The sequence below is a fragment of the Mercenaria mercenaria genome, chromosome 10 (genome assembly GCF_021730395.1).
Source record: "Mercenaria mercenaria strain notata chromosome 10, MADL_Memer_1, whole genome shotgun sequence".
In the NCBI taxonomy this organism is placed as follows: Eukaryota; Metazoa; Mollusca; class Bivalvia; order Venerida; family Veneridae; genus Mercenaria; species Mercenaria mercenaria.
In genome coordinates, this window is record NC_069370.1 from 41914198 (window position 1) to 41941514 (window position 27317).

At 32.1% G+C, this 27317-nt stretch overlaps 1 protein-coding gene across 1 annotated transcript in view; it reads left to right on the forward strand.

The window, feature by feature from the left end:
• Window positions 1–12260: 12260 nt before the first annotated feature.
• LOC123561810 (homeobox protein Hox-A7-like) overlaps window positions 12261–27317 on the forward strand; it is a 43635-nt gene continuing 28578 nt past the window's right edge. Inside the window, exon 1 of the mRNA XM_045354413.2 lies at window positions 12261–13861. Coding sequence (XP_045210348.2) covers window positions 13378–13861 — 484 coding nt within the window. The 5' untranslated portion in view covers window positions 12261–13377. The remainder of the gene's footprint in view (window positions 13862–27317) is intronic.

Genomic DNA, 27317 nt, shown 5'->3' on the forward strand with positions numbered 1-27317 from the left:
GCACCGAGTGGCAAAGCACTGAACCCGTACCAAGCCTTTAGCATCAAGCTTTCTGTGAAACCAAACACTCCTTGAGAACATAAAGTTCAAAGGTTTCGTAACATTTAGTCCTTACATATGGGTTGTGCACTTAATTCTAGATTAGTTTTACAAGTGGTGTGAGGCATTATTTAGTCCTCTTAAATGAACCATGGTCGCCATACACATGGGTATCTGTATTCCAACACTGTAAGGTCATTTTATAACCTAACACGTTTTTGGCTTCTTGACTTTAGTGTTCTAGCATGACGACATTTATGATCCACTTGTGGCACGTGTTTTTGTAGAAATGGTAAACAGGGACAGGGCGTATAATTAAGTATGCACATAGCGTTTTAAAAGTTCTTTACCAATGGTTATATACCAACTTGTAATTAACATTGCAAAAGTTTCGTATTATTATGTCATTACTTCGGCAATAGGTGTGGTGTACGTCTATGCCCATTAAAACATTTATAGGGTAACATGGGATAATAAATATTTACTGTTATTGTAGTCGTATGAGAACCTGATATGGCGGGTGTATCGCGGCCTATTACGTTGGGTAAAAGTCTTGTCAGAACGAAAAACAGCTGATTTGGTGATGCTAGCCTGACTGCCTGGTTATTAAATGGTTATTTTAAATAAATATTGCAAACATTTTGTTAGTGAATATTTAAGCATCTAAAATAGCACTTTTTCGTTAATTTTTTTCATTAAAATGCAAATATTTCGCAGGTATTAATCTGTACCGTAAAATGTAAATCATTCGAATGTATACTTTATTTTGCAATTATACACGGGATGCATATACTTCTTCAAAAAAATATTTCGCGCTATTTTTGGCATGGATATACATATTTAGCTTCTGTTTGGTATGCATATGGGCGATAAAGAATTGTAGATCCAAAATCTACTTTGGTTTCAGTTGTATGATTGTTAGTAGAGTTATAGCCCTTGCATTTAATAAAGAAATGATTCCAACGAATGCCACAATCATGCGATATGTTAGCAGGTAAAGTGGTATTTTCGTCACAGGCAGTTAACCATAAAATGCTAATGCAAACAGACCTAAAGAACTATATGCACCCTTGTACTCGTGCTTTTGCAGATGCCATGTATTCATTAATATTGAGATTTTTGACTTACATGTACAAAGAGGAGATAAACAGAGAGTTTGGTCCTAGTAGACGGATTTTTAGCAGAAATTTGGCCCTAACACTTACTAGTTTTCATCTTTTCCGTACTTCATTTCGGTCGGATGACTTTTAGCTTTTCTTTTCTGCACATTTTGTCTCGCAGGCAGATGCTGGATGCGCTGGAGTGATAATCTTTATGGTACGTTTTGATCAGAAAGTGGTATGGTTCTTTGTTAGTTACATTTTCATTCTTCCGCAGATTCACTCGTATGTAACGATGATCTACAATGCGTGTTTTGTTCCGTTTAACTTAATATATTGATCTGTTATGTTTTAAGTTATCTTCAGTCTTTTCTTTTTTCTGGGGTGGGGTATGGGGGGAGTTGAACGTCAAACCGACACACTTATAGGTCATATGTCGACTTTCCAGCTTTTGATTGTGTAGAGGAAGACCACAGGTGCACTCCGTGCACTATTTCATTACGGCCAGACACGGGTAGAACCACCGACCTCCCATCCAGCTGACTGTTTCATGAAGTTTTACTTTTATTCTGGAAGACTTTATTGATGTTATGCTCTAAGCACTTTACAGTGCTGGACACTTGTTACTTCTGAGCGCAAAGTTGCTCTTGTGGAGTGTTTGCTTCGAATTCACTGTTATTGCTAGTCGTTTTCACCTTGCTGATGCGGACTCGATTCCTGTTCCAGCCAACATAATCGAAACCATATATATGTACCTGTTTGTATGATCTTAGGTACCGTTATCAATGAAGCATTCTGTTATCATATACCAGCATTGAGTGCAGCTGTTGCTCTGCTTTGTTCAGTCCAACGTGTTGAAGAAAAGCAATAGATTGTAGATGTGTAGGAAAGTTTTTTTTAAAAAGTGAAATCTGCAATAGCTACTGCCATTCTTTTGTAGAATTTCATAATTGACAGTGGTGTGTTATAGTTTCCCATACAAACATAACATACAAATTGGAATCTCAATATACAAACTGTAAAATAGCAGGAATTTAACTTGTTCCAATTTGGTTAAGACAGTTAAAAGGATTTTGTTCACATTTCAAATGTGTTACACAGTTTCTGTTCATAATACGTATAGTTTGCATAATGCAAAATGCTTAACACCAATATAAATGCCACCCTTGTTAATTGCAAAAGCATTTGATTAAATTGCAATAATATTTAACGAACCAGTTTCATATCTTAATAATATTCTGCTGGATGTATATTTCATTTCCATATTAATATTTTGATTTAGAATATATCATCTTGTGAAGAAAACTATTGAATACATGTTTTGCATTCACATTAAAAGGAAATTTAATAAGTTCATTCAACATCATGATTTTCGTATTATCTTATCACTATCAATATTGCAATATCAGAAAGAGAACAGGTGTCTACATTGTTTAATAATAAGAGAGCAATCGCATTCTCAAGTGAAATAATGTGAAACGGTGTCTTTATGATGGTACCATTAAATAGATATATTTTTCAACGTCCCTACATTAACTCTTAAATCAGTATGTATTGTGTTGTCAACATGGTTCTATGTAATATTAAAAACCTCTTTTCTCCTATGCATATATATTTCGCACATTATTAAACTGTTATAACAGTTAAAAGGTTGTTCCAGTGCGTGCGCAGTTTTGCCAGCATACACATTATTTTTCATGTGTGTAATGGCCGGTACGGATTTCCCTAGCTGCGCAGTCGAAACCGCTGATTTCAAAATCACTTGAGCCGTGCCATGAGAAAATCAACATAGTGACATTGTGACCAGCATGGATCCAGACCAGCCTGCGCATTCGCGCAGTCTGGTCAGGATCCATGCTGTTCACTAAAGTTTTCTCTAATTGCAGTAGGCTATAAAAGCGAACAGCATGGATCCTGACCAGGCTGCGCGGATGCGCAGACTGGTCTGGATCCATGCTGGTCGCAAAGCCACTATGTTGGTTTTCCCATGTCGCGGCTCACTTGTTCCTCTCTGTTGTGTTTCGTTGACTTATTTCCTCTGGAGAGGGTGCATACTCTGCATAACCAAAGCTGGACCCGGCAATTCAATTCTCAATACATGTAATTGTTTCTTCCGCTGAAGTAATAGTAAGAATGCGGATGTTGTTTCATAAGGGGTTTTGTTATTTTGTTGACTTATACCAGAGTTTGATTTAGGAAAATTGATTTATAGAACCATCAGGATGTGGTTGCTGTCGCACGAAAGGTCCAAACTGAAACGTTTGGTAGAAGAAGTGGCGGACACGCATCTATTCCAGTCATTTATTTAACAAAATCACCCGATGGGAAAACATTTTGAGCTTTATATACGGTTTCACTTTGTAAATTATTTGTAAAATGTGAATTAATATGGTTAGCCGTAAACCTGTGGAGACGCTTTATTGCATTTTAGTGGGAGAGTTCATGGTGATTTTTGTTTAAATTTTAGAAAAAGTGCTTACTCTACTCAGTGCTCAGGTTCATATGAAAGCTTGGAATGTCCACAGCTGGTAAAGATCACATACTAATTTGGTAAATTAGTTTGTGCCCGTAGCATAACTTAAATACTATTCAAGGTATCGACTTGAACGTTGGAAAAAAGTAGGTGATGCAAGCTAACAACCTCTCCCTTAGATATTTTGCACTGATGTAAAATTTTCTATGCGATATTATATATTTCTCATTATATTTCCCATTATATGTTTACCTACATTTGAAAACCATGTTATAACTGTCTTGAACGTCCTCATAGTGGGTCTGTAACTCCAGTTTAAAACTAAGGGCGTTTATTGTCCCACTTAGAAACTCATAACGTTATAAGCAGTTAATAACTCGTAATACCGAGTCAGAAAGATACTGATGCGACCGCTTAGGCTTCCATATGTTCATCTCATTTAGTATTAAAACTTATTATATTTTCCGGTATTGATTTATACTTATCCGTTTTAGTTTGGTGTTTGACTTGAAAATTGCAATATAGTCAGATCTTGGATTGTACAGAGTATGTTCTCTTAGGTTTGTTCAGTCTGATTTCTGTCCGAAACCTTCAAGGCAATAATTTAAACTTCATTGAAAATTTAGCGCGTTAAATGGCAACGAAGATAGCATAGGACCATAACCATGTCTTGAAAAATTACAAAATTATTTCCACATGTATTTTTTCACATTTTTAAGAATTTGACTTAAGTACCATGATACAGTGTTAGAACTGGTTAACCCTTCAGCGACGTGGTTAGAGTGTCCGCCTACGGATCACGAGGTCCGAGGTTCGAGTCCCAGTTGGGACCTTGGTATTTTGTCTCTCAGTGTTTACTTTAATGGCGAAAGGTAAAGGGGGAGAAGTGTAGTGGGCCACTTCCAACAACCTTGCTGTTGGGTTAACCCTTAAGCGACGTTGTTAAATTGTCCGCCTATGGATCACGAGGTCCGGGGTTCGAGCCCCAATTTTCTCTCCCAGGGTATACTTTATTTTTCGATGGGATGGTAATAGCTATATTTTATTTTGTACTTATTTTTAACGAGACTATTTGCCTAAAGAGGAGACATAGCTCTGATTCAATGTTGGACCAATCACACAGCTAAGCAGTGTGGTGACGAAATTCGTGCGAGTTTACCTTGTTGCGCATTTTTTAGTTCCAGACAAGTCGTGTGACTTCTTTTTCTTAAAGAATGTGGCTATTGTTGTTTCTAAATAGCTGTGGCCAGGGGTTGAAACCCAGGGACTCATGCAATTAAGAAAGACCCCGACAACTTGCCCTCATTCACACCATGACATCCGTAATCGGAAAATTATATTTATGCTTATACTTCTATTTTGTACAAAAATGTATACTTGTAAAGTTTAAGAACATTTAAGATTATGATATTATATTTGATATTCAATGGTGCGCTTACAAAAATGCAAGGCGATATCATTGATGTATAGAAACCCATTTACCAACAGCGGCGAGGTTTTCATCTTTAAATATTATGGGAAGTTTGTGCGGTAAATGGGCTATAAAAGTTTATCCTACCGGGCTATCATAGCCGAAGGGTTTTTATTGTAATCTCGTCATTCTACGTTCATCATTTTTAAAGTGATCTTTACACTGTTTTCCGAAGCCCGAGCTTTATGCAACGATGCCTACTTTGATTAATATGGAAGATGAGTTTATTGATAACATTAGAACATCACCAAAATGGTGTTTAGACTGTGCTCTACTTCACTGCAAGAAATGAATGACGCAAACGCATCTAAAGTAAGAAAATCTGTGACTGGGATGCATGTTTTCTGGATGTGTGAAACATCATGGAGAGCATATACTAGTGTCACTGTGTACATTACGTCTCTGAAAATACATAACGTTAACACATCTGTTGTATTTTGCAACTAAATGAATTAGAAATGGAAAATCTGGGTTCCTAGACCAAAAGCGATTTGATCTTAATGCATTATATTTGTTTCTAGATTTAAAGAAACTAATACGTAAAGGTGTTTTGTTGTAATCAAAGAGCATTAGAGCCATATGAGTTTATTTCAATAAAAAGGTAACCATAGGCAGAAATTATAACAATATTTTATGCTAAAGGTCGCCATTTTATCAACTTTGAATCCCCCTTCCTTATGACTATATTATCCATTAAAGAGAAAGTTATACTTTTACCTAAAACTCTCAAGTGCTTTTTTCAAGTAATAACAGTCGGCTATAGCGAAACAAGACTATTAATATGATTTCTTTTTCAAACCAAATTCGTCAGGTATCATCAATAAAACGCCCCGTTGTCTTAGTTTTACAAGATAAAACTTTATTTCCTTGTCATTTCGGAATTTCAACATGTTAGTAGAAAAAAATAATTGACTGCAAAATTGCTTAGCGAGTCAAATGTACATCTTATAAAACTAATAACTATATGACTGAAATCACCGAACAGATTCTCAGATAGATGCACTCTAATGTTCACCTTCTCAATGTAACAATTTTGTCAAAGCATGCATTGTCACTTCATATAGTTTTTTAGGCTGGCACGGCTCGTAATTCTAACTGTAACAGTAAGGTGATGACAGTGTTATCTTAAGGTTGATAATATTTTGCCTAGAAATGTGTTGACAAACAAATTGCATAATTGACAAAGAGTGTTATACAATATCTTCTTATATCCATTTACTTACTTTTGGTTTTAACACTAAGGTTATATGAAAGTGTCATGGAACCATTTGGAAACAAACAATATAAAATCAATACTATCTCCTTTCTACAGAGTATCAGAGTAAATTGAATCTTTTAGAGGAACAATTATGCTACAGCACGGCGTTTTAACAAACTTCATTTGATTACGAAGGTTCTTTCATTATGCCCGATGATCTGCCCGAAAACTACAGGCGGTGCGCTTATAAGGGTGGTAGGAAGTTTATTCTTGGGAAGGGCTTTCTGTAACTTTCATTTCTTTTAGTGTTGTACGCACTAAATTTTTGATAATGTGTTAGAATTACTTGTCTTATTGTTTTACAGTTTTTAATATAACAAGATGATATGTGCTCTTGAATCATTTATTGCCGGTTAAAGGAACTGTACTGAATCATCAAAAGGACAAATGAAAGTTTACAGTTGTTTAAATTATTCAGACAATAGTACATTGTGTGTGTTAAAAAGACATAACCGGTTCAAAGTTAATCCGACTAATAAAACTTGAAAATTTGTTTGGCATGATCAAGTTCTGTTTATCTATTTGGTATTTTAGTATGTTTGATCTTGCTACAGTACTGTCTGCACATTCGATTGTGTAAAGAGGCTTTCAGTACGTGTAAACATACATGTAAACATAATATAAGCCCACTTCCCTCAAACAACCAATAAAACATTTGCAAAATGTGACGTGATTGCCCAATGTCCTTTAAGATAAACTGCGAAGGCAGGTATTCGGTTTCTTATTTATTTAATTAAATCAACAACATAAAGTAAAAAATTACAAGACAATAAAACTTTGTAAAAACATTATATATTTGTACAAATCAAAGAATAAAACAAGCAATAACAATAAACCATTTGAAACATATTTGTGACAGTATAATCACACTTTTCTTTAATCTTTTATTTTTATAATATATATAGCAGATGATGACAATAATGATGATGATAATGATAGTAATTGTAAAAAAAATCATAATAAATAATACAAAATAAATTAATGAATATATTAATTAAAAAAATGAATATGAAAACTATGTTATCAAAGGAGTTACTGGATATTATTATTTTAAAATGAAATGACGATTAAAGTAATAATTTATTGATATTAAAAGTGTTCTAAATAGAATATGAAGTTAAAAAATTTATGATATTTCAACATTTAATAAAGTTTTTGTTTTAATTTTCCTCACAGCTGCCTCTTATTTTTTAAAAATTTATTGACAGTTTATAAGACAAAGATTATTTTCAAACAATTATTACAGTTAATAATAAATAGTTCAATTACTGAAATGCTGAATTTTAAACATTTATAAATAACAAATAATATAACAAACAGTTAAAAGCGTTCGTTCCTGCTTCACACATGTCTTTATTTTGTAAAAAAACAAACAATTTCAAACAATTTACATTTTAATAATATCCGATAACAGTGAATCAAGACAACACTTTCATTCATGGCATTAAAAAAATAGATCTAGTAATCAAAATATTTAATTTATTTTACATGTTTAATTAAAATATGAAAATGCCCAAGAAAAGAAACAAAAGTACAAAAACATCAAACATTCAAGTACATGTTTTGGCTACATAAAGTGAGGATAAAGCTTTAATAAGAATAGCTACATTCCAAGAATGCAACGAACCCAACAGCAGTTTCATCACGGACGTATAAATGAATGAAATTTGAAAAAAAAAACGAAAGAAAAAAACTTTTTATGTAATGCGAATGGTAGTTACAATATCAACATTATGATAATAGCCATTTTCACGCCTGCGTCTGGTACAATGTAAATATGTCATCGGCTCAATGTACCGCGTAAAACACATTTATCATTCTGCATAAGCCTTGTTGAGAAGCTACACCGAAAATAAATGGCCGACCTCACGCGTAATAATATCATGGGCAACTTTGCAATTTCTACAATACGCTAAAGCATATAAATTGGTAGTCAATTTGAATGATATTGTTTGATTAAGATATGTAAATAACGTTTTAGTAAAACACCCATAATGAATAGTAAAATTAACTCTCAACACCTATGGTCGCATTTTGTTTACATAAAATGTGTAATGTCAACTAATCAGAAACAAAAGAACGTTTACGGGTGATATTAATTTGTTTTTGGCCAGTTAGAAACATGAAAATAGGCCATAAATAAACAACACATCTGTATCAAAGAAAAACTAGCAGCTTATAGTCATCAATCATCATTTAAAACTCATTCGTGTTGAATGGATCTGGAAGGGAAATATTTCTGTTTACTATTTCCGACAAAGAAATATTTTTTCGCTGCAATTTGAATTTTTATGGTGGTATGATATGACACAGTATATGTTTTCATTTTTAGAAAATCACGTTTAATACTAATATAAAAATTTAAAATAATTATTTTTATCTGTAAATTGAAAAAAAAAGTGTTTTAATAATTAAAATATTTTTGTAACAATTTCTTTGAATATCACAATGTTTTCATATGTTAATGCTCTGAAATATATTTATAAATGTTTAAAAATTCAGACAAAACTGTCTAAAATTATATAGTCTCAGAAACTTAATAAAACATATTTTGTTCCATAAGAAATGTGAATAATTAATTGTATAATAAAATATGCAGCAATAATTACTTTAACAGTGATAGAATTATTATATTTCTGTGTTTATAAAATATTCACTGTATTATAATTTACAAGGAGTAATTTGTACATATAAAATTCAGAAAACCACTTTATTTCATGATATTATAATGTGATATATAAATTTAATTTTAATTTTGCCAAAATTTTAATGTTTTATTTTGATGAAATAAAAATATTGAAGAGCGCGTCCAAAATAGAGTGAATTAATATCCTGAATATCAAGCATCAAACGCTGCTAAATGAGTGTTGAATACGTATGATATGAAACAGGAAAACAAAACATTTTAGCCACAGAAATACAAAAATACACACCAATAAACGAATGAGCATTTAGCAGCAACATTATATAACTTTATAAACAAATATAGCAAAACAGTACTCTTGTGTCTGAATGCAATATCATTATCACTACTGAAAAAATCTTAATTTAATTATTTATCATTACCAGACTGATAAAAGAAATAAACTTTCACAGGAGAAAATAAAATACATCGAGATAAAGTTTTCATCAACTGATACGTGAATTTATGCGATGACTCTTCACATTGTCCCTAATAAATAATATGAGATAGAAAAATTACGACCATTATCAATCATGCAAGTGGATATTTTCTCTCCAAACATCACAGTACCAAGCAGGAAAAAATATTAAACTATAACATCAAATTAAACATTAAAAACGTCCGGTCTTTATTACCTCTGCGGAACCGATAGAAATCCGTTTACAGAACATTCTGCTGAACATTTCTTACCGTCCAAAAGATTTCTAACATCCAAACACATTTAAATAAATATTTTCAAACATTCTGTTTCGTTTTTTAAAAACACAACGTTGACATAGAATATGCAAAAGTGATAGGATATCCTGATAACGAAATATAAAACATCGCCGGTGGTAGGCCATAACTGAATGAATAAACACAGCGTAACACAAAATAAAACCCGAACTTATTTCTTACACTTCTGAATACATATTTTTACTTAAACAATATTTTCTCCAAATTATATTCCTCTGAACAAAACCTGCTACATTTTATCCAAAATCCCCCAGACTACTAGTGCAGGTGCCGCGTTCCCAAAACTCTTATATCTACTGGCAAGGGAATTTTATGGCCCCACAAATATTTGTGTGGATGACCTCGGTAAAAAAGGACATAAAATGTCTCTACCGTCTAATAATTATAGAAATATTACCTTGCTTGCTTTTAACTCTTGTTTTATTGAAACAACGAGCGAAATAAAATACAGTTTTCTATGGCCATAAAATTACCACCCTCGGGAAGTCAATTGACCGAAAATCGCCGAAATTTAATACAAAACAAGATTCAGTTCATACGCTTTGCTGCTTTTGAAATAAAAATGTTGATAATCATTGTTTAGAAAACTCCTGATATTGGCAATATATTTCAAAAACACGAAACCTTACTGAATATGAGAAAACACCGACTATGTTTTATGTCAGAGCGGGTCATTTATATGATATGAACGCATGACTGTCTTGAATCAAACCTGACGTCCTATACCATTGTTTATGATTTGAATATGATAATAACTTTGTCAGAAAGGGAATAATTACTGTGATTAAAATCAAATTATGGAAATAATGCTGTCTCCGAATTTTATTAAACTTTAGAATCGAAACTGACGTGAAAAGGTTTAATCAAAGTGTTTTCATTGATTTTTATTATCTGAAATGGGTTGATATGTTTCAAACTCTGCCTAAGCTGCGTTTTGCAAGGTATGGAAGATTGTTTTATTGCGAGTGTACAAAATTATCATGACACATGCACTCATTTGTTTTAACGTGATTTTATAGCTATATGTTACATTATTTAAAATTGTCAATGCATTATCACCTCATAAAGCAATTGTAATCAGAACTTTTGAATTTAATTATAATGACTTCAATCCATTTTCTATCTGCGGTATGACGTTGGGCAAATGTGCTAAATGTAGTTTAAGAATGTGAACACATTTTACTTCAAAACAGGAACAGATGGGGCGTTATGTACCATGTTGCTGATATGATAAATAATATGCATGCGAAAGCAAAATCAGAAATAGAGATGCTGTAAAATTAAGTTTTGATCTTTCAAAAAACTAGGAAGATATTCTTAAGAATCAATTAAGGCATAACACTAACCCCGGCTGTATTGCTTGATGTAAAAAAAATAAGATTGAAAATAGACAATACCATGGTTAGGTAAGAGAGTATCTAAATTCAATCAATAGTATAAAACAGTGACTCACTGCCTTATTATCAATCCCAGTACAAGATAATACAATCTGAAAGTTAGATTCAAATTCAGCTCCCCTAAGTAACCGAGACTTAACAGAGATTTCGGCATACTATGTAATTAGCAAACAATTTATGAGCACGTTCCAATAGGAAATTATAGGTTAAAGAATAGGTGATTTTCAAAACAAAACGATCAGATAATAGGTGCCCGTTTATCAGTTTGCTTTGCAATTTCGAAATGTCTCAAATACAGGACTGAGAAAGGGTTATGCTGTACCAATATTATACAACTAACAAAATTGGCCCATGAAGTATACACTTATTGAATGGCTTGCTGGTCAGTAATCAAAAGAATTGCCGGAATTGACAGGCACGCCATTAAAAAAGTCATCAGAAGAAATCATTGTTTTATCAAGCTTTGACTTTTAGCCCTGTAAAATTTAATGTTGAATATACATTTATTCACAAACATGATCTATGGAGTGGTATTTCAATAAGAAATAACTAATAATTTTAATCAGTTAATAATATTGAGTGTTACTGGTACTAAACAGAAATATGTAATTCCCAAGAACTCAGAAGAAATACTTGAAATATATTCTTCTTTAACAAGCATTTATAATGGAATATAATCACAGTAACTAAATTGGATACATATTGAATGAAAAATTAATATTAGATCAAGCAACTAATTGGTCAAAAATTCTTGATGATATTTTTTTTATTATATCCTTCAAATAAAGTAGGACATTCCCACTTGTGGGTTTGTGGGTCTGTATGTGTCCTAACAGTTTTATATATTTTGAAATTTTTAGCATGCTCAAATGTTTGATAAAATATTATGAATTATTTACATATAAAACATTATCTTAAGCATTAGCATTAGAGAAGATAGGTTGATTAGTTGATTTTGTAAAAACTAACAAATAACAAAGATCAAAATCAAAAAGGAAAATGTGTATGCAAAATACACAACAGCAATGCAGTTTTCTATTAAATTTATATATTGAATATTCACATTTTTAAATGATATTTCATAATAGGAGAATGTCCACAGTGAAAGCACAGAATTTTATCATGACACTGATGTTTGATTGCTATCTTAATCATTTACAAATCTATATAATGCTTGAAACAAGGAAAAGGTACATGTAAGTTATAATCAAATAAATATATATTGTAGTTTCACAGGAACATAAGCAATTTAAACCAGCTGGATTGGACCACGGGAACCATTGAATTAAACAGCATAGACTTGTGACATAGGACTTGGTGGTTATTATTTCATTTTATTTTGTTTAATCAGTCCAGACAAAGTTGTAAATCTTAGACATATATTAGGTTGGAAGACTTTCCGTGATATGTCACATTTGTCAATATATTGAAAACACAGAAAGTGACCCGAGACGGCGCATGACTAACCCTCGTTAACTTTACATTTACACATTTGAAAATGTCTTTAGCACGCACAATATTTGGCTAATTCACCTGAAAACTAAGGTGTTCTTAAAGCCATAAACACTTCATTATTCCAAGCGTTTACTAAATACAGGTCAAAGGGAAAATATCAATGATTAAACAGAAAATGACATATATCTTTAGTACAAATTTTCTCCCTGTCAAATTTATGCAATGGAGGAAGTAATCATATACGTAGCTTACAACTGATAAACATTAATTCCAAGTAATAAACGTAAAGATCCTAGCACATAAGCCCAGACTATATTCTTATGTATACAGTTTGAAAAATTGGTAAATAATTAGTTCGATGTCAGATAAACGCTTTGAAGTGTCGATTTATAGCCGGTGTAGTTGGCCTTCTATTTGATCGCCTTCAATCCGAATAACAGCCATTTAGCTTCAAAGCAAAAATGATCCAAAGCAGTATTGCTAAATTAAAAATATTTGTAATCATTTGTATATATTATCACCGTATACGCTACACAGAACTTGTAGCTTTTTAGTGTATCTACGCAACAGTGAAATAGGAGGGAGTATTTTCTCTAGCGTAGGAATCGATCCAGTGTGTTCAAGCGTCGCGGGGTCACAGGAGGTCAAACTTCTCGTAACTCTGATTGGATGTAGGGAAAATGTGCACATTTATCTTCAGCACTGACTGCAGGTCTTTCAGCAAACTCAATGATTTTCTACTCTAATATTTTTTCACTATAGATAGATGGTTTCACTATCCATTAACAGTAGTGAGAGGGATAAGAATAACTTAGTTGCGCAAGATATGAGTTCTTATTTACCTATAAGGCATAGTAGTGCACCTCGACCAGAGCACGATATTCATGCAGCTGCGGAAAATACAGGGTACATGGATCATTTTTTAAACATCCCCGACATATGTCCGACGGGAGCGGACTACCGGTCATCGCGATACTACATGAACTCATATCAAGCCGAGCAATGTCGGATGGAAGCGCTCCAACAAAGAAATCATGACATAAGAATGGGACTACAGGGTAGACCTTCGTTCTACCCGAATATGAGCATGGCATCAAATTTGACAAATCTACGATTCAGAGACAATATGGATGGACTTCCAATGAATAACAACAAAAACGAACCCATGAGCCCGGGATGTGCACCAGGGCTTCCCACAGGTGATACAGACGGACCACCTCCTTCGTTTTATCCGTGGATGTCTATAGTTGGTGAGAGTTTGTTTATTTTGTTCACATCCATTAAATGTGTGTAAATTATAAAATGATGTATAAAGTTTTTTAGAATTGATATAAATCTCATCCACGATGCAACAATCGTTATTACAAATAGTGTTGACTAACGCTATTTATATCATCTTCAGTTACATATCCGCATTAAAACATTTCAGAATACACATTTCAATATGCATGGTTAACTTCCATCTTTTTTTTACATATTTATTTCATGTGTGTAGAAATTTAGTAAACAAGTCTTGATGTCTGATTATAAATTAATGATTTTAAACGAGTTTTCATTTTAATTTTAAATGAGACTTGTTAGCTATACAATACAACGAATCAAATAATTTACTGTGTAGTATCGTACAAGTCTATTTTAAACCAACATTTATTGTGTTTTGACAGATAGTATTTACACAAAAGGTGTTCGTTTTATATCTGTAACATGATGTTTAAACAGCGTTAAATGATTACCTGTAATATATATGCTTAACTAAATTTGTGTTGCATGATCTAAGATTTTTTTTTCTGTATGTAGAAGTAAAATAAAAACGAAATTAATTAAAACAAATATATACAATATGAACAGACATATTTACAAAAGAATAATATTATTGTTTTATAATAACTAGAGCAAATTATAAAAGCTAAAAATGTTCATAAGCGTTAAATATACGTAATTTACTACAGTGATTCTTACATTCTGGTTTGATTCAGTATGTAGAAGACTATCAGTATTAAATAAACTTCGTTTGAAACTGAATATTTTGAAAATGTCAAATTAGAAATATTGAAACCGTGTTCATTTTCAAAGACTGAAGATGCTTCTCAATTTGTTTGAAGTAGAACATAAATTGAAAACGATCAAAAGAATTTTTTGTGCGCGAGTTTATTAATTAAGTTTCTTCTAGAAACATGGCATTCAGCTGGAGAAATAGGCCGTAATTACAGATCTGTAGAGGAGATTTCTCATTCATACGTAATATAATTATTTGTCATTTCGAAGCCTTAACGTATCTCTGTAATATGATTGGCATGTAATTGGTAATAAGACAATGCCAAACGATCATCTGACTTAATTGTGAAAATGCATTTTATATTTTGCGAGGAAAATATGACATTTTTATTTTCTGATGAGTGTAGTAAAAATAACATAATTATTTCACAATGAATTCTTTCATGAATACATATCTCGATGATGTCAGAGAAATAACACACAGACAAACCATGAGAAAAATCACATGCAAAAATGATTATGCTCCACCAAAATACTGAAATGGAATACTGCTGAAATTAATACACACTTGTAAATAATACACCAATTATCTGATTAACATTACAAAAACGATATAGCCTGACTACTGAATTTTATGAGACTATCTTAAATATGTGTACAAGTAAAACAATATCACGTTCTTTCCTCCCGTCTGGGTAAAATATGTATCAGGCAAAAATATCAACTTCTCCCCTCATCCGAAAGGAAACAGTATCGCGTTTTTCCCTTGTTTTAGGGATAATACTAGACAAAAACATCACGCGCCTCCCATCTAGACAAAAATAACACTGGTCATATACAGAAGGTTTATTAACACTTTCTAACCGGTATAAATGTAGTTTCATTACGGTTTTATGGCTTAATAACCGTCTGGGTGAACATTTAATGCCATTTTAAGCAGTTTTACTTTGAAAATACCATTAAAATTTCCACACCAATTACTTCTCCTTATAATTTGCAGAGTTTGTGTATTGTTCCTGGGAGCTTGATCAATAATCCGATAAGATGACTTAAAGTTTCTTCCCCATTTAACTATGTGTCATTGTTAAAATGTTCTATCTATCTTAAATGTTTAATATAGTCAACTTGTCAACACTATTTCTTCCGAGACCTTTATGGATGATAATGCATTATGACATAAGATTATAACCTTCTGTAACTATTATTTCACAGGTCTTACAGTCGACATAAACAGTAGCTTATGATAAGCTTAATCTCAATTTATTAAGAATACTTTTTACTTCTATTTTACCCGAGTTATGCATGGAAATATCATTTAAATAGCAAAATATCAAAAATCAACAAAAGCATTGAAAACAGGAATTATAAAATGAGATAACCTTATGTCAAACGTCCTTTTATGACACATAAAAATACTATCAATTCAACGCAAAATGCATGAAAAAAAATCATTCTATTAATATCATACTTAGAAAATGTGTTCTGCGGACTTTACCCGTTGGGAATGCGCATGGCAGTAATGCTATAAATGGATGCAATGTGGCAAAAGACCGTTTAACAGAGTCGTTAAAACATCCGACTTCGGTGTGTTTTGGGGTATATTGATATCATTAAAAACCCATACTTTTTAAAGAGCTTTGGCAAAACTGTTTAAAAATTTATGTTAAAGTGCTACACTTTGATGATATTTCTGTCTCTAATCATACAATTGATACCCTAAGGGATTGGGATAATAACACACTCCCTGATGAATTAAATGTTTCAAAAAAGTATTGATATTCTTTGAAAGAGAAATGTTTCATTTTCAAACTTCCAGTCATATTAGAATATATATATATATGTTTTTAAGTAGAATCTTGGATTTGCGTCATATTGACAATTAAGTGTAGACAAAATTTGAGTTGACTAGTTAACACTTTAGTTACAAAGCGTTTTTGGAAAAAAAAATTTCATATAGTTATATTTTTTAAAACATTAAATTATATATCAAACATTCTGTTCATGTACATGATTTGCACTGTGGATTTTCTATGTTTTGATAAAATATATATAATCATTATGATGAGCATAACACAGTTAAAAAAAAAAAAAAAAGAGATCCTAGACATTACTGACACTTCAAACTTCAAATGTTCATCCTTCTAGCCTAAATATTATAAGGTCACATGACTGGAATGCTTTTGTTTGTTCATTTGCTTCAGTCAAAGGTAAAAAAGACAGGAAAGTCATCAGTGACCTTTCTGTTTGTCATAGGCGTACTAAATTTCGGCATAAACAGTTGTTTTTCTATGTACTCTCTCTCTCTCTGTCTCTCTCTGTCTGTCAGTCTGTCTGTCTTGACTACTTACATTAAAGATAACTCAGTAAATGAAATACAAGTTTTGCTAAAAAGGAAAGATAAATTATTTTTTGAACAATCTATTTTTTTTTAAGTCTGTCGCTTATTAAATCTTTCTGTTTGCGTTCTTCATCATCACAGTTACAAGTTAGGTCCAGTTTTTTCCGGAAACAGTCCAAGAATTTAGTCTTGCGAACACCCACGATTATGAAATTGAGTGAACCAAATATTTCCGACGACCAAGAACCAAATAACTTATACCCATCATTTCCCAAAATATGTTACAATTGTCTCTATAAAACAGAACTTACTTTTCTAAGCGAAATGAAATAACTTAACATTAATTTTTCAGTTTCATATTTCAAAAAAACTATCAAAACATATATACTTCACATTCTTACTTGTACAAAAAGAATAATTCTGGAAGTGTCATCCTAATTCACTTTGGGAACAAATTAACGTTTAAGAGGGAGTATTTTTTTTACTCTATCTAATCACATCACTAGATACTTTACTATCTTTGATTTTTTTTTATATTTAAGAAACATATATATTTAAACTCGGGTATTTTTATATGTATCACTATGTGTTGAAATATTGTCATTTCAAATTTTGAAAATTTGAAAGTTTCAAATATGGTCTATTGAGCTAACCCATATTATATCAATTTAACATATATTATTTCAATTTTCTCTTGATTTTATCCCAACGAAGGTAGTTGTTATCATTTTGGATACGCATCATTTGATTTTGGCAACAACAGAAATCATTTTATAAATGTCTTAAAACCATCAATTTGTGCATTTGTGCTCATGCATTTATGAAAATTAAAGTTAAATTTCAGGTAATTAACGCCTATCATTCCCACACATCATATATAAATTGAATGCACACTTTTCTTTTCGTTGCCGAATTATCATTTCTTTGCCTTTTCTGCAGTAACTGTGTCTAGAAATACCTTTGTTTTCACCTTTAACATATATAGTTTAAAATATAATGGCATTTTTCGCGTTTCAATGGACGAAAAAGAAATAATATCATTTTCGAGCCGTCGCTTAATTAGATTTCAGTTACTTATGATGTAAGCATTTCGTCATTGTCTAAATGGTCCCTCCTAATATGGAATGATTGCGTATAATAATACGAATAATTTGCTTGTTCTTATTTTATGTTTGGTATTGATTTAAGAGGGATATTCAAAATTTAAGAAAACACACACTTCGAAACTGAGTAACTATTCGCACATAATTTGCTGACAGCTGATGTAGACATACCAGTAGCTGACAGTTACTGCTGACAGCAGGTCAAAGTGGCATAATTTTCAAATTAACAAAGACATTTAATTGTCACCGTAGGTTGTTTACACTACTTTATTTTTAAAACAGTTACACCTAATGTGACAGTATTTTTTCAATTTCTCAAGATTAAGCCCGTAGTCGACATGCTTCAACCTGACTTCACTCTGTGAAATATACTAAGACGAGTAGTAAAATGTATATGTATATATTGTAATTGGGAAACATCCTAGTATTTATTGCTTCCAACTTTCGAGTTTACATATAATTGTTTTTAATACGTATGTATAATGTTTTCTGTATTGGTTTGTGTGGAAAAAATGCTCTTTTCATAATTTTGAGTTATTTTTCCTGGAATAATAGCGCAAACTGATAAAAATAAATGTATCTTTTCCATTGGATGGCTGTATTTAGAATGAACGTCATCATTTATTTTCTTTTATATTTATTCATATATGTTAAAGATTATTAAGTAGTTAATTTAAGAAACGTATTATCGATCAGAGAATAGATGCAAGCGCTTTCCGTTTGTTTTTAGTCTAAATTATTCATTCTTAAAGCCTTTCTTGGCGTTTTCTTAAGTTGAAAAAGGTGTATCTAATGTGTTATTGTATCATTATACAAACTATCCGGCTAACAAAACAGCAGTTTTAGATGGTGTGTATTAACATAATACCAGTAAAGATACACGCTGGAAAGCAACTACGTTATTTATGAGACAGCCCTGTCGGCAAAGGATATTCTATGTGTGTACGAAATTAACATCTGGAATACAGAACGAAACACACATGCAGTTTTAACTAAGCACATGCGTTGCCTTCATTACATATTGCAAAATTCGTAACGTGAGAATGTGGTATGCGAAAGGCCAACACCAGTTTCTCATCTTAAGATAGAAATAACGAATATAATCTACAAAGAAAACGAAACAAAAAGAGAAAAAGAATTTCGTTTTTTACTGATATTTTGTTATAAAAGAAGCATTAAAGGGAGATAATACAATATCAGTTTCATCTCGGGTCGTAAAGGTTACACATGTCTTATTTTAGATTAAGTAAGAATGACTATATTAGGTCAAATACGGAGTAAAACACTTAAAGTAGGTCCTGCAGAGTTGTTTACCTCCAGGTGTTATTTTTGACTTCCTGGCAACGCAAAATATTCATAAGACATATAAACCACAGAATATTGTTTGAATAAATAAAAGATGAATTTCATTACATAGTAGAAATGGATACATTTTTACTCGTTAGCAAATCTCTGCAGACTGATAAATTCACTTTTCTGTTTTGTTTATTTTTCATAATTAGTGTGGATAACAGTCCAGATACAATTGAGACTGTGATAAAGAAACTGTATATTTGAACGTATTTAATGCTTATTCCTGAAAGGGTGATATTAGTTCAATGTCAAAAAGCGGATGACGTAAAAAGCGATCAACTTTATACTCACATTGAAAGTCGTAATTTTAACATTTTCGTAGTATTTTTCGCGGAAACTTAACACACTTTTTCTCAAGTGACTTATTGCTGTAAGTCTTCTCATTCATATTTCTCTTTCAGTTACCAATAATGATTGTCTTTTAATGCTCTCTGGTTATTCGACGTGGGAGATAGGTACACATTAATATTTAGATTGTTAATTGCAACACGACATATCGCTCTAGTAAAGCGAATAAAGAATGCACTTAAAGACACACTATTTTCATACATAATTTTATTTTCAAACTTTGTTAACTTTGTATTTTTACAATACGCAGGATGTAGTAACTACCACCATAACGAGAACTTAAGCACACCAAAACAATTTCGATATGGAGAAATTGCATATGACTTAAGGACTGAACAAAATACTTAACTTTTGATATATTACATGTTGTTAAATGTCTAAGTGCAAAAAAGTAACCTGTGATATCAGTTGGCACTGTTGCTTTTAACGCTGTTCTTTTTTTTCTAATTACATACAACAGGTTACTCATTAGTTTAAATGCAAACATCCAGATCTTATTAATTCAAATGACCCCCCGACAAACCAATCTGAATTAAATAACAGCCCTTTCAAGATTTATTAACACCGGTATTGCGAACGGTTACAAATTAATTAACCTCACAATCGCTGGACAAAGCGTTCGCATAAAGCTATTTGCCATAATGGTCAAGTGTGAAATGGTAATATTATTCGACGAGCTACAATTTCTATGCCAAATCAAGACTGACCAAGCAACGGTTGCCCATAAGTCAAGTTGAGACAGACACAATCGGCCATTAAAAGGTTCCGATAGCCCATATCAATCACTGGTCAAGTGTATTCGTTAGTAATTGTAAACGGCCCATAAAGAGTAATGGCGATATATACTTTCATCGTATGGATTTTCCATTAACACTTTGTTTTCATGGTACTTTAGCGGAAACACTCTTCCGGTTTTTCTAACCTCTATTAACTCAAGAATTGTGTAAGACATGTCTAAACCTAGATGCATCGTGATGTATTCTTGCATATCGATTACAAAATATTGACGACCCAAGAAACTACGACTTCCAATTTGGTTTCCATGTAACGCTCTGTGAAATTACTGAAATGGAACCCAGGGTGAATCGTTACGTTATTGAATTGTTTGAAAAGCTTTCTCGCAACCATGATGGCTCGTAAAAGATAGCAGTTATTTATGGGTTAAGAAGTTAATTGGAATTTGTATCAATTTTAGATACAGTTTCTCAGAAAATTTGGTCCATTGTTATTTCTGGTGATCCTTATATAAATCATTGCGATCGGTTTATATTAAAAGCGCTCGCCCTTTGTTTCCAGAAGGGTCATTGAAACTGTGGTCACTTGTTTTGCAATTCTATGTTTCAGAATTGTCAGATATATGGTCTTCCCTTCTTGCCTTCAATCCATATTCAGTTAAAAAAGCGAATCTCTTCTTGTTAAAACGATCACTGTAACCATCAGCTATTGATGCAAAACCTGTGAGTTATTGTACTATCATATTTCAAAATCGGTAAAGTTAATCATTTATTGACGCCTTTTGCTGCAATAAAACGTAAAACGACATTGATAAATTTATATGTTTTAAGTGAAATTTCACGTTAAGTTGCTACGGTAATGTAGACAGAAATAGGAATGCTATAAAATCTAAAAGCTAATGAGTTATCTGCAATAACTTATGCAAAAAGTTTTAACAGCACTTATCCTCATAAAATATATTGGTAATGTATACGAAACAAAACATGGAGAGAAGTCGATCGGGTACAAAACTGCTTTGCTTTAAACAAATTGGGGGAAAAAAACCTTTGGTTTTGATGTCGATAAAACAATTTTACAAAAGATTTTTGTAACAAAAGCTGTTCTCAGACCTTTGGGGACTTCGATTTTCAAAGAATCTTTATAACAATTTAAGCGATGCCGACTACTGCAGAGTTATAATTTTAATTTTATTTGAGGCTAACGTATGAGAGTGTTGCGTCCATGTATTAAATAAATAGATGTTTTAAATGTAATTCTAGAGCTCTTTCAAAGTCTACAATTGTATGAATACTCATTGGGGATGAAAAATATGTGCTTCTCATTATTCTATATAGAAAGAACGACATTTTTGACAGAAGCAAAACTGATGTTATATTCTCGTATAACATAGACTTGGATATACTGTACCATTTCTGCAAGTCTATATATCTAAGTGTTTACATCCAGTACATAAATACTGAACATTTATTTAATATGTCAATTGAACAATACAAGCGGCGAGTGTGATCCGACCTGGCAAAACCCACGAGAGCTGAAGACAAAATCCCAGAACGAGCTACTGATATATTAATGACCATTAATTTGAGATGTGAAACCAAAACTTGTAGTCCTGTTTGGCGCCATATAACTTATACTGTGTTGGTGCGCCCTAAAACCCAAATAAATAAATAAATTAATTAATTTATTCGTTTGTTGTTGTGTTGTCTAAAGAAATCTTCACTGCTTATCGATGTTAAAACAGAACTGAGTGAAGTCATTATGTGCGCTGTTTATAGAACGGTGTCAGGTCATGTATATTAGATTAAAGTAGCCCAGCAACATACAATACATAGGGTACAACACGGATTTTTTTTCTGCTATTCATATTTACTTGAGTTATACAAGCCTTATTTTTGACAGAATTTATATAGGTATATACTAAAACATAAATTGTAAGATCTTATATAATTGTGAAACTTTGTGTGATGAAATTTTACGTGAATGTGACACTTTTTAGCAAATCGTCAATATTTTATAATTATTTTATATGATAAAGTTATGGTAAATTGAATGTTAGGCATTTTTTGGTCTTGATCATTTTGACAAGAAGGCTATATATTCAGTATATCATATATTTGCATCCAGTAAATTAAAAAGAAAAAACCAAGAAAATTTGTTTATTGTTTGTGGCTCCTGAAAGCGTATTTCTCCAGTTTTATGACTAGCAGTGATAGGTAATTTTTTAAATGAAAATCAAATTTCAAGACTTTAAAATATATGTTAAAATCGAATACCGGTTGATTTGATGATTTTTAATGAAGCAAGTCAATCCTCATCTGATTTAATGGCTTTGTTGTAAGAGACCAAATAATTTTGAAATGATGGTATATCAGCAAAGACGTTACACAATTCTCAGAAGAAACTCAGCTAACTAGGATATTAAGTATGCTAACTGTATTACTACTTTATATTATCAAACTTCATGTAGTCTTTAAATACACGTGCAATTCGTTCATACGTGACGTAGAATATCTAATTTACAAAGGTGACAGCGTGCTTTGAATAACTAATGAAATATATTTAATCGCTTCATAGTCGGCTAATTTATTTTGTGTGTGTTTTTTTCTAAATAGTCCAATGATCACTCGTTAGGCATGTCCCTTGCGTAAACATTAGGTATTTACACTAAATAATTTAATCAGAAGTGTATGATGTATAATTATAATATCAAACATTTCACAATTCTTCTACTGTCCGAGAAACATTAATTTTTGCTATGGTGTCTGCAACTGTCTTACATAAATAGAACATGTTGGGTCTCAGTGATGTATGTTTGGTTGACACTTTCATTTTTGCCCTTAGTCAGGGGTCAGATGGTTTTAATCACGGACAAAAGGTCTGAAAACTGCCGATTGGATTGACCAATGTATGTTGCAATCTGTGACTGATCTCTTCATTTTTTAAAGTTGGTCCTTTATCTAATATTTAATCGATGTATGATTATTGAAATATATAAACATTTCACAATTTTCTACTGTAGAACAAACATTAATTTTTGTATTTGCATCTTTCATAAAAAATTTCAGTTGTATTGTTACCTGCATGCCCTTAGCAGGTAATGTTTTAATCACGACAAGGTTTATCCTTGATTGACCATGGAGTTCAATAATGTGCAAAAACTCTTTTTAATTTGGATGCTTTTTTTCTGTTTGGGGTAGATTAAAACTTTGCTTTGTGGACAACTTTTAATTAATTAAGAAATGGCCCTATTTTCCTTTTGTGTCATGTGAAACATTTCCACGATTCATTACAAGCATGCGGGTTGAAAAGTTGTCCATGAGTAAAATAAATGTCTTTGGTGTTTTTGGCGTTCAAATGTGGATGGTAAAGGTACGTTATGAAAGTTATACAATTAACTCTGATACGCTAAAATGAATGAAAAACAAGAACTGGCTAACACTTCTACAGCTCGCAGAAAAAACATAAGTCTGGCGTACATAACTTGTCTGTTTATGTCCAAAATTCTAATGCTGATTATACCATAGCTGTTATGACAAACACTTGTTGTCTAACCATTGGTCAATAAATACATAATTTTGATATCTTCATATTAATGTTAGGAACAAGAGTATCAATAGCACATTTAAAACACGATTTAACGGCTATTCTTAAACTATTTCAAAAGCTTTTAGATAAAATTCTTTGCGACTCTATCTTTACGCAAACATTTAGGCCGAACACCCAGGAATTCCACAGACACACAGGTGCAAAATGTTAATGAAGAAAGATAAAACTTTCTAGAGGATGAAGATCACTTCAGTTGCTTGAAAAAAAAGAAGCGTGTTCCTTAATTAAATATCTGTTCTTTTCTGGGCTATAAGACGATAATGAGTATCTACGTAGTTATATCCCCTTCCACGTGATATTAGTAATTATCACCCATTTCCGGCATTTAATTTGTTTGTATATAAAATTTAAGTTTTTTCCCTAATCTAGCTCTTTTTATATGAAAAATATATTTTTGTAAAAGATAAAGTATTACTTAATACTTTCTCACTTTCCGTCGTTTTCTGTTTGAAAAGCATTGTTTTTAGAATGTACCTTTTATATAAATGTGTAGCACGTTTAGGAGGTATATGATGACACACAGTGAAACTCATAAATCCTAAGACAATTATTTCGCGAGAAATGGCATTAAAGTTGTAATAATCTGACAATAACTCAAGACGAGCCGGTTTTATTAGCATCATCAACATAAACAATGCCGCAGGTAAATTGCAAAACATATGTAGCATATATGTTACATTTTCCATGACAATTAAAATAAATTATGAAAGGCAAGGTAGCAGAGAAGCGTTAAACACCATCAGAATAGCATTCAGATCAGTACAGCCCATTTCTCTGTGACTTTATAATAAATTCATTCCAAAGGAAAAATATTAAGGCGCCCTTGTCACCAAGTTAGTGCATCTCAATTCATTTCATAACTTTCAATAAATTTGGCTATTACTTTTCATGAAATATTTTACTGCCTTTGTATACCGCTACTCGTAGTAAAAATAAATAAAATGCAAGGGTAGATTTCCCGGCAGCATAGAGCATAAAAATCGCTACGTCTTTGGGCAAATGCTGTTGTTTTTTTTTTACAATAGCTCTGCCCGAATCGACAATGTAAGAAGGTAATGTTTGTTTTTATTGAGAAACGACCATAAAACTTAATTAACGTCGCAATTATTACGTAATGGTCGGAGAATTAACTCCCTTTTTACACTGATTTTTACTGTAGATAAAACCTAAATGCACATGAAAAACATGCTTTCAATTAGGAAAGAAAATACTCTTTTGATTCTGCCTACGATCCGCGAACGATAACAGCAAAACACCGAGCAACGACATCCTAGCCAAATTAAACGGAAACATTCTGGCCAATGTGAATGACTAACAAAATGTACTTGAAACTTCTCTGGTCTGCAACAAGTGTCTAAAGAAAAATTTCAAGCTTTTTGAAATAATTTGTCGAAAAGCACGCTTATTATTGGTTGATTTAATCAATAGTGTGCGTGCGTGCGTGCGTGTGTGTGTGCGCGCGCGCCCGTGTGTGTGTGGTTCTAGCTAACTTGGTCCAGACAATTTTTTTTACAAGACTTGTTTTAGAAAATGATTGAGCTAAATGTTTTCGCAATGTGTGTTCAGTACCATACGCCGATTTTTTCATGTGCTAATGGTGAGTTCTGCTTAACTCGGTATGCGTTTCCACTACCGTCCATGAACAGGCTCAATCAAACCAAGTCTGCCACATTTTCATATTTGTCGTGGAGTTTCTTTTTTCTGTTTTACAGATATCTTGCATACTAGTAGTTTCTTTCATTGACGTTTATGAAATCATCAATGGCACGATTAAATGGAACTGAAAGTTCTTTCGTTTGCATACTATTCTGAATATATGAAAGACCCACAATACCATGGTATGACAAGTTCACTGGTTTTGTTACACATTTCTTATAAAAGTCTCCATTATTCTATCCTAGTAAAACATTTTCTACGTTAAACAGATCATTTTGGAAAATCCAACTTTTGGAAAACAACGTCATCTCTCGGAACTTAAGGCTCATAAGGATTTTTTTCATAATATATGTGTGTGCACTACAAATATAATTATGTACTCATGTTATAGCAATTTCACATACTTGTAAAAGAGTTTGATCAACACAATGTAAAGCATTATGATCACTTTGCTTTGTAGCTCCGTGTAAAACATTAGAAACATGATTTTTGACCATGCAGATCTGAAAAATGTTTCTCTGCAACTTGTTTTCACTTTTTATCATAAAAATGTGAGCAAATTGAACTACTGTGGAGGTATATAACATATATTGCGGCATTTATTCCGACCAGAAACAAAAGAAGTCATTTTGGCAGTTTTCAAGCAAGCAAATAAATCAACTGATTTTCAGTTTTATTTTGACAGAAAACTAACAATTTAATACGGAGCAAAAATGGCATTGATTTTTCGCATTACATTCATTTCAACATCACTTTGGGTATCATTTCACTTAACTCGGCTCAGTTGGAATGATTAATCAAATTCTTATATAACAAATATGGAAATTAACAGCACATCAAGTGAGCAACAGAATAATCCAAAAACACATTGGTTCTTTATTAATATGATAGACGTGAGATAAGAGAAATAATTATCACTTATTAATGGAAAATCCGCTAATTGCTTTAACAAAAAGCAATTGCCATTTATTAATTCTTTAATAAGCAAAGTCGTGCAAAAGGCCAATTAGTATAAGATCAGAATAACTCACAAAGGCATGGCAACAGCCTTTGTAAGTTTTGCGGCATAAATTACTAAATGCAAGGAGGCTGTTTTCCTAATTATACAAAGTGAGGAAAATGAAAAAAAAAAAAATAGTTTTCATATAATATTTTCTTAAGAGTTACAGAAATCAAAGAATAGTTTCAAAAGCCACTGAGGACAAATTAAACGTGATAATAAGCGACGTGGGAAGCGGTGGTAATTCGATAAGAATCCCCATTCACCTACCGCTAATTTCTTTAATGTACATTAAAATCAAATTAACGTGATATATGCGACAATTTTAGTTCACTCAAACACACTTTAAACTCGACAGACTTTTAGCGTATTCATTTCATAAATGATATATGTGTACGACCATAAGTGGTTAAAAAATAACAGCGGTTTAGTACTTTGTTCTTCTATGTTATTCATATGAATATCATTTACGAGAAATAATTTACCTATATGAAATACGATAATTGGGATTAAATTGTGAGTTACATAAGGAAACACGAGTTTGAAATAGAATTACTTTGAACATGTTTATT